The sequence below is a fragment of the Rissa tridactyla genome, chromosome Z, assembly GCF_028500815.1.
Source record: "Rissa tridactyla isolate bRisTri1 chromosome Z, bRisTri1.patW.cur.20221130, whole genome shotgun sequence".
Taxonomy (NCBI): Eukaryota; Metazoa; Chordata; class Aves; order Charadriiformes; family Laridae; genus Rissa; species Rissa tridactyla.
This window is the reverse complement of record NC_071497.1, coordinates 14,489,803-14,499,526: the sequence shown is the minus strand read 5'-3', so window position 1 is coordinate 14,499,526 and position 9,724 is coordinate 14,489,803. Positions and strand designations below refer to the sequence as shown.

The window sequence follows — 9,724 nt, the reverse complement described above, 5'->3', positions numbered from 1 at the left end:
AAATCAGGCAGCAGAAACTTCAGTTAAAGTTTAAGATTTTTGTTTTCTTTTCCCTTTCCCTTCCTCCTTCTCTCTCTCTGAAAGCTGATGGAGAGATAGAAAACAAACAGTCATGTTTCTGGAGAAGAATCAGCTGGTCTCTTTTAAATAAATTGAGCTTGTAGGAAGCCATTCAAGTGTAAAAGCAATATGCTTTGACTTAAAGGTTCCCTAAAAGTAGAGCATTTCAGGAAGTAAATATGTTCATCATTTCATCTAACATTGGACTATACTCCCAGATATAATTACCTGTCTCCTGCTTAAGATAGGATTCAGCTTCTCCTGTCTTCAGAGGAGGGTTTTAAAGTCTGCCACTTATTTTTGTGTGAAGGAAGCAGAAGGAAATGAAAATGTAAGAATGGATGACTTTTTTTTTTTACAACACATCTTGCAGAGTTCACAGAACCACAGTACAGCTGTGATTGAAAGGCATCTGGGGAGATCATCTAGTCTAGTCCTCTGCAGTGCCCTGTCATGTTTTGAGTATCTCTAAGGCTGGAGACTCAATAACCTTTCTGGGACATCTTTCCCATAGCCTGACCACCCTCAATGGAATTTCCTGGTTTTCTGTTTATGTCCGTTGTTTCTCATCCTGTCACTGGATACTGCTGAGCAAAGGCTACTTCCATCTGCCTTACTTTCTTCCATCTGGTATTTATATGTTTTGATGAGATGTATGTAATAGTCAACATTTTGTCTTTTAGTTTCAGAAAATGCGTGACCATTATATTTTGGGTAGAGGGGAGGGGCTGTGTTTGACTTTATAGTTGCGTCAGGCACAGTCTGTCCACAGAGAAGTAAGAATTAAATACCCCATCATTTAAGACCAGATGGGTGCTTCCTTTTGGGTTACTGAGGAGCAGGAGAATTGCAGCCCTTGAGTGGATTAGCTGAATTCAGACATCTCCAAGGGTCGTTATACCTTACTTTTCAGCTAATCTACTGAGGGTGAAGGTGCTTTTGGAATTTTTGTTACCCCTCCCCTTGTATCTGGTGAATCTTGCATTTTGCTAGCCAGTGGTGTCTGTTCTCAGATAATTTCTTAGCTTTCCTGACAAGCACACTGTGTTCTTCTGTAGCTCTTGAGTTTTTCTTGGACATATCAAGGACAATTTTTTTTTTGTCTGCACTCAGACTGTTGAACAATCAATCAGAGCTGCTGCACTAAATGGAAGTTGAGGATGTTGAGGGAGAAGGCTTGGGGGAGAAGTGGTGTGGAGGCTTGCTCCTGCCTTTTTGTTCTTAAAGGCTCCACTTTCTCTAATCAGGTGTGAAATAATTTCTTTTTAAACTATAGATAACACTTGACTATAAACAGTTACCTGCCATTCTGAGTCACATACTCCTCAAAGCATGGCCAGCTCCACTTGTCTGAAACGCTTCTTTTCTTTCCCAACAAAAAAACTTGTACTGAGTATGACTGTGATAACTGTATGTGAGAGAACATGGGAAAACTAATGCTGTGATATCAACAAAGAACGTGAGGAATAGCTGATGATACTCTAAGCTTGTGCATAGATGTCAGCAGGTGTAAATAGGTGGAGGTGTATAAAGAATGTTAGGATGTGGGGTATTTGTAATAATAGAAAACTATTGGCACTGGTAATGCTCTTGAGAGCCAAGCAACAAATAGAAGACACCTGTGAAGGAGGGACATGGGATCTGATGTATTGTCCTGTGGAAGGCAGAACATACAACCTGCTAAAGGTTATGAGGAAAACATTTATGTGGCACCTACTGCCATAAATTGGTCTTTCCAGCACTGAATAACAGACAGTAAAATCTAGCTATTGAACCTGGGGTACCCAGTGCACATTGTAGGTATAGAAACATTTTGTGTATCTGAAACTCAGACAGAACCAGTGGATGTTTTTAATAGCTGTAGTTCTGTGAGGTGTAGATTGAATAGAGGCATCTCAAGTTGTGTATTGTATATGCGGCATTCGAATTGGGTAAATCCACAGAATCCCATGTGGTTGACTTGATACCAGAAGCTCAAGCCGTTCCTGCCTCTGTTTGTCTAACCTGAGGACTAGAAGTTCTTTCTGGCAGGCCAAATGTCATCATTTTGAAGCATTTGAATACAGTATTTTTAAGATGCCATACCACACTACAGACTGCATAATGGATAAAATAAGCAGAAGTAAGTAAGCCCTGCTTGTACATAACAGGTAGTAATTTGCAATTATGCAGTGAAATTATTGAATGAAATACAAATTGAATAAGCCTCATGTATATCCAGGCTAATTGTAAAAATGTGTTTTACAATACATAGTATGTTCCTCAATCCTATGCTTCAGGATAATTGCTGTACGGCTGCCTCTGATAGCATTAAACACTTCAAAATATATGCATATTTTGCACATAGGCACACACTGACTGTTAAACTGGACAATGGAAGAGCAATAGCATGCCTTGTATCTCACAAGTCTCAATAGAATTTTTGAACAGATTATTTCTACTAGCTCACTTTTACATTCAAGCAGGAGTCTTACTTAATAATTAATTATCCTTGGTCAGCCTACTGAATTGACGTTTGTGTGTAACTCCCATTGTCACATTGAGCTTAGCTTTTTTTTTTTTTTAAATCATAATGAAATGTCTATGAAATACTGCTATAAGACACTGATTTTCTACCAGTAGCTCTTGGAAAGTATCAAAAATATCTAAGACGGCAATACCTAATACATTACAGTAATTATATGTATACACTATATCTACATGGCTAGGAAAATAGAAAACCCTGCATATGAAACAAAAAAATTCATTACTTCAGTCTATTCCCACTCTGAACAGTATATACACTTCTACAGCCTGTGGGGGCAGAGGTTACTGTGTGATATACACATACATATCTGTAGTAAAACAGTATTACTGTATTATATACAGTTAGAGCTATACACAGTTCTACACAGCAGATCACATTTTGGGCTCCAGCAGATTGAGTTTTGGTTTTCTTCAATACATCATTGACGAATGAATGTTTCTCCTGTCTTAAGCAGCTTCTTCAGCGGAGCAATCAATGCCTGCGTAAGTAAACTTCTCATATAGGGTGGTATTCACATAGGTCTGGGAAGGAAACAAGCAGAAAGAGCGTGATGCAATGTGTGTTAACTCGAGAATCCTAAACCATACTGAAATTATTCATGGCCGAAATATTTTCTAGGGATTCATTTTTACCTTCCTTTCTTCTAACATCCTGTTCAGTGACACCAGTATCTGGGCAAATGATGGTCTTTCGTATGGTTTCTCTCTCCAGCACTGTCTCATTAGGTCGTACCTTTAAAAATCAAACACCAACATTTGATAGTTTAGATACACAGGTTAAAGCTACAAATTCATGTTTATTGGAAGATGTTGCACATTCTATTTTTCAAAGGAAAATGGATTTTTACACAACTAGACTTAACATTTTCCACAGCTGATTGCTGTCTGAAAAGAATTTTCTTTCCTCTGGAATAATCAAACAACTTTCTTTGACCTAAAGCCCATCCATATTTTTTTTAAAGAACAGGGTATCTGGCAGAAGCAGAGAGCCTGGGAAAGAGTTCATGGCAAATAACAGTGCATGCTGGGTACAAAAGGACCTAAGTATTTCCAATTGTGCACCCTCTAACATTTTTTTTTAAACGTAGTTTTTACGTTTTCCTGAAAAAAATCGTTGTTTTATTAGTTTCTTGTAGAAGTCATATATATCCTATAGCAGATGTTATTCTATTTCACTTTGTTTGCTGAGGCAGTTACTTACACTTCATCATCACAGTTGAGAGGCTTTTCCAGTCTGTACCCTTGAGGCAGTTTTTCGTAGAGTTCTGCACACGTCATTCCACAATACGGTGTTCCACCTAAAACAGAGTTTATCCATTGTCGTAAACACATGGTGTTTTTAGTAAAAGAAAGCTTAATTTCATAGCAGAAATGAAAAAGAATGACTGACTCAGTAGCAGGTAAATTAGTCCAACGTTAGGGAATATTTTGCAGCTACATTTTTTTTGTTAATGTTTTCATACTGTGCTTAATGCACAGTATTGAAGAGGAAAATAAAAGCGAGTATAAACTTTTATTGTGTGTGGGCCTGGCCTGAATTTCTCTACAACTCTAAGGGCCTGCTCTAGATTGCATTTGAACTGTTTTTTTAATATGATGATGGCAATAGGCAAGTCATTCCTTCATTAGCATGGTATTAAGATCCAGTATGGACTCATGGAGCTATTATTGTCAAGCTGTTTGTGCCCCTTTTTTACAGATGTTTAGTTGCTTAGACTCTTCAATTTCCACACCGCAATGTGTTAGTTTCCCATCCATATCTAGCGCAAACCCATTTAGTAAGGAAAGGTGGGACAAGGTAGATTAGTCCAGAAGACAATGTGCACCTTGGTCAGTGTGTGCATCTCTTGGCCAGCACACTCTAAGGCAAATCATAAAGGCCATGTCACACAGTGACTTTAAATGGTTCGAGGCTGTACCTCATACAGCATCAATAGAGGTGCAGAAACGACCTTTAAATTTTATTTGAAGATTAATGTTCAAAAATTTTCTTTGAGAATACTCGGAGTAGATGTTTGCCCCCTTCCCTCCAAGGCATTAAAATATAAGTCTTGATCATTAAAATATAAGTCTTAAAATAGGAGTCTTCAATTTCCAAGCATACCGAAACTAAATAAAATATAGTACAATGAAACAGAAAAAAATTAAACTTTGTGGCAAAGGAATACATTTTTAACAGACTAAGTAAACAGAGCTGGCTTGGCTCAGATTGGTTTATTTGTGCAGTACAAAATTCAGATACTTACCTAAACTAACAATTTCCCATAATAGGACACCGTATGACCATCTGCAACAGAGGGATATTATGGAGAGCAACAAGAATGCAAAATGACTTCACATTTTAAAAAGGTAGCTTTTCTAGTATTCAGATAACACGGAGAAGTGCGGTTCATCCTTTTTTTATTATTTTTTTTTAATAATGATAGAGTTTGTAGAATCAGAAAGCAAGAGTGAGATCTTTAGCACAATTAATTCACTATGAGTCCATCAACCACAGTCCTTTACTAGACCATGACCTCTCAGCAAATTGTGTTATTACAGAACTGCTTTGCCAACTATTACTTCCAGTTTCCTGACTAAAATACCGAGTTTCTCTGGATTTCCCAAGGATTCATCAGGTTTCTGATTTCAAATGAGAAGTATAGCTAAAGTAGTGGCCCCAATCCAATTAGCTGTCTGATTGTGAACACAGAACGTTTTCAGATGCTGCTGATGAAATAGAAGTACCTTTTTTGTGTTGTGGGTTTTATTTTTGCTTCCATTGCTCACTCATGCTGGCACAGCTACTGAGTCTTTTGAGTTATCCTGGCTGTCAAACTTTCCTTGATATTGAAAAGTATTTCTTTATCAAAAGACCACTTGAAAACATACTTACACATCACTGTTTGTGGTATAAACACTGTAGTTCAAAGATTCAATTGCCATCCATCGCACTGGAAGCCGTCCCTAGAAATTATTTCAGGAAAGTGCATTTGTTGGTGGTTGGAAAAGCAATATTGCAATTTATACCCCAACAATTATTCTGCGTGTTACCTTAATGAAAACAGACTTTATGCAAGTAAATTTATCAAATAAATAAACTTATTTCTTGAAGTTGTGCATTTACTTCCTAAAGGGACAGTTCACACTAAAGCTAGTAGAAAATTTATCCAACCAGCACCAAGAGGAAGTGGGAGTAATTCCTGAGTGATCTTATGATGCCTCTAACCAATCCTGTTCCCTTGGCCACCTGGTGTTACTCCTGGTGTATGATTACATGATGCTTATTACACGTCTTCCTCTTTCACATCTTCCAAAGCATTAGCTCTGGACACCTGTTTTTTCAGCTCACAGGTCCTGAAATGCTTCTGGTTACCATTTTGCTAATTGTGGCCTCGTTCAATAAAATCAGACCAGCTTTCCTCAGCTGGACAAGTTCTGGTACAAAAATACTGTTTTCATAGCTGTGCAGATCCACCCACATGCACACGTCCTCTTCATATGTCAAATGTACATTATATTGGTTTTATGATACATTCTTACTAAATTTCATAACTGGCTGCAAAATTGGGTTTTTTACTGCCTTGCATATTCATATAAATAATTTTTAATTACATTGTATATTATATTATAACATGGTATAGAATTGACTTACAAGTAATATATGTATATTAATATATACAATATAAATGTTTATATGTTTATATATAACTTTTAAATAATCAGTTCCGTAGTACCCATGAGTATGCTTTTTTGTTCAGGTGAAAACACAAAGAAACAAGAAAACAAAAAAGAGGAAAACAGACTATATCAGTTTCCTTTGATCCTTACCATGGTCTTCTTAACATAAACTTCTTGACCTCTTGATAAGCCGAAGTCAGCTATTTTTGCAACATAATTTTCTCCAACCAAGATGTTTCTTGCTGCCAAATCTCGATGAATAAACTAAGGTTAGAAAAAAAAAACAACAAAACATACCAAACCAAACAAATGAAATCAGAACAGTATGAATGAGCTTTTCATGTATTATTTTAGTGTTATATTGAAAATTGCAAACATTCAGAAAAAGAACAAAACCCAAAATGAACAGCCTGGTATGTCACGACCAAGAATGTTTTAAACTTTATCTGAAGATGAAAGTTACTGCATTGTTTGTAAATTTTAATGCCTCTTCTTTGATTCCCCATGACACTGAATTTGATAGGGCTAAGTGAACGCAACAAAATAAAACTCATCAGTGGGTTCTACTGAAGCTATAATTAAAACTGTATTTTGATTTAATTAAAAGGCATAATCCCTGAGAAATGAATTGCTGTGCTTTCAGTGGCTAGAGAGTTGAAGACTGACCTGTTTCTGGCTCAAGTAGTCCATCCCTCTAGCAACGTCTGCTGCAAAATGCAGAAGCTGCTGAGAGGAAAGTGTAGATGCAGTGCTGTTGGCAATAGCAAATGCTGGGTCTGTCTCTAGCACTCTGCTTTTCCGAAGGAAGTCCAGCAAATTTCCATGGGGGGCATATTCGATAGCAAGATAAAGATATCCTAATGAAACATCAGATAGTGAGCACATCAGAAAGTAAAAGATGGTCAGTAATAGTATTTGGACACTTACACTCCTTTGCGTGAAAAAGAAATAAACATAAAGCAGGCTGGAGGGGAAATATCAAACAGCGTAATTCCTAGGTGCAGAGGAGAATTTAGAGCTATTAAAGAACATCATTTCTGAAGGATTAATGTGGGCTTGTAGGTCTAAAATCAAGTTTATTTGGCTTTTTAACAAATGTTACAGAAAGACCTGCTTATGAGCTAGTGTTTCTATGAGCTGTACTGTGGGTTTGGTTTTTTTAAAATTAATTTTTTAAAGTATACATATTCAAGAGTATCTTACCCCGATGTTCACATGCTCCCAAGAGATTTATTATGTTGGGGTGATGACCAAGTTTACAAAGAACTTCAAGTTCTCCAGCAAAGTCTCTGTGATCATCTTTTGAGGCATACTCTGAAAATCAAATAAGCACGCATTTGTATATTGTTGATAATCATGAGGACCCTGGGGTGCTTGGGACACTACCGCTTCAGCCTCAATAAAGAGAGAAAAACTCTAAAATACATTAATATGTACTGAAAAAAAAGTAGGACTTCACAATCCAACAAAAAAGAGAACTTAATGTCTGCAGCAGTCGCCTGCAGAGAAAGAATCTTAATGTAACTGTGTCACTTCCCTTACGGAGAATGTAAAATGTCATAGCAGACCATAAGAAAACCAGCTGCCTAAAAATCCTTCCCGGTGTGTGCTGTTGATTATTTCTACCTGCAAGCAGACCTTGGCTCTTTTTCAAATGATCATCATCCTTAAGAGGAGTGTCTCCCAATTTGCCTAGGTAATGATCTAATGAATTTCAAGAAAATACGTACATTCTTGCAGTATTGCAGTTCTCTCTGAAACGTGGCAGTCATATCCAATGAGAACAAAGAAAATGAGTGATCCTCATAGCATGTGTACATATATATTTGTGTATATATATATATATATATGTACGTACATGTATATCTACACACACACATATAAGTATGTATGTCGATGCATGGATACAGTTGTGTCCGAATGGCTAAGGTAAAGCAGAATGAGTAAATGCTGTGCCCCAAGGCAAGCTCTGTGTCCCTCACTCTACTAAAGGCATCTTTTAGCAGCTCCCACTTTGCAGGTGAACTCACACATGAAGTTCATATTGACCTATGAATTGAAAAATGCATAATAGTTAATTATGTTAACAGAGAGAAATATAAACCAACTTGACCATGCAGAAAGACGGTCTTTGCCAGGGCACAAATCTTTTCCTAGTGACAGCTGATACAATTTCGCTAACAACTGGGAATATTTATTTTAGCTTTAGGAGAGGGCTACTAAGCATTTTGTATGATAGGGAAACACTTGTAACAAACAACCAAGAAAAGTCTTTAGTCTCAGAGTCTCTGATCTTTGCTACCTTTCATCCTTTTAATCGCAGCATCCATGCGTAAGCCATCCTTCTTAATGCGTGCTTTCAGGACTTGCCCAAAGTTACCTTCCCCAATCACATCTTGAAATTTTATGTCATTCCACTCAAGAACTGGATAAATAGTGGGATCTGGGCTGTTTTTGGCTTTCCTGCTCAGGGTGAGAGTACCTGAGTTAAACTGTACAGCTGGCTCTTCCCTCTGTAACAAAGGTAAGCAAATGACATGAACAGTGATTTCTACTTTACTGAGAAATGCCCTTGATTACACTCCCTGAACACACATGTGCTCACACATGAACACACACACGGAGCCTGATCCATCTCTTGCTTATGCAAGAGCAAGTACAGTAGACAATTACACCTGCTTTAGACACTAACTGCATCAAGAACTTCTGCCTAAATCCACAAAATTAATCAGGCTCCTAATTTCTGCATAAGTACCTTTGTAAACCTGAAGAGTTTTATAATCATCTTGAAGATGAAGGAGCTGGGCAAAAATTGTTTGTTAAAACTGATCTCAAAACTAGTTTTAAGTCTCAGATTTGACATTTTTCTTGCATCAGGGTTGACTAAATCCTGTGCTGATCAGGCACAGTAGGAAGACTGAGGAAAAAAGAAGCAACAAAACAAAAGAGAGTGGAAATGACCTTCCTCCATACTTGAGGAGACATATCTCTACTTCAGTTACACGTTCCCACGAAATACTTCTGTGGGAAAAGTTTCGGCACAGGGAGCAGGAGCTCTACTCTGTGGCCTGGAGACTGACCATCTTTTTGGATGAGCCCCTGGCCCCCTGTTTATGAAACAGCCTGTGCAGATCCATATGGAGGAGCTCTTTCTGCCTCACAAGTTCCCCTCTGAAGTGAGAAAATAGCACCAGGAAGCAGAGTGATAAAGAGACTATAGCAGGATACAAATATATGTGCACATATGTAGAGAGCACGATATCTCTACAAGATGTCACAACCTTCAGCAATTTCCTCACAGCCAGAGCTGTGATGTTGTTGTTGACTGATCCCTGGTGTGCTGTCCCCAGGTTGAAAAGCCATGGTGGAACTGTCACTGATACTCAAAAACAACATTAAAAAATGTAATTTTCAAAATCAAGAACTTCATAGAGGGAGAACAGGCCATTCTGTCTGGCTCAGTATTTGTCATACATAG

The 9,724-nt window shown here is 37.7% G+C and overlaps 1 protein-coding gene across 1 annotated transcript in view; it reads right to left on the bottom strand.

Moving 5' to 3' along the window:
- Positions 1-31: 31 nt before the first annotated feature.
- Positions 32-9,724, bottom strand: part of TEK (TEK receptor tyrosine kinase) — a 43,136-nt gene continuing 33,443 nt past the window's right edge. Inside the window, exons 15-23 of the mRNA XM_054185919.1 lie at positions 8,549-8,759; positions 7,450-7,560; positions 6,913-7,103; positions 6,397-6,510; positions 5,462-5,532; positions 4,833-4,873; positions 3,788-3,884; positions 3,220-3,319; positions 32-3,108 (exon numbers count right to left, since the gene is read on the bottom strand). Coding sequence (XP_054041894.1) covers positions 3,034-3,108; positions 3,220-3,319; positions 3,788-3,884; positions 4,833-4,873; positions 5,462-5,532; positions 6,397-6,510; positions 6,913-7,103; positions 7,450-7,560; positions 8,549-8,759 — 1,011 coding nt within the window. The 3' untranslated portion in view covers positions 32-3,033. The remainder of the gene's footprint in view (positions 3,109-3,219; positions 3,320-3,787; positions 3,885-4,832; positions 4,874-5,461; positions 5,533-6,396; positions 6,511-6,912; positions 7,104-7,449; positions 7,561-8,548; positions 8,760-9,724) is intronic.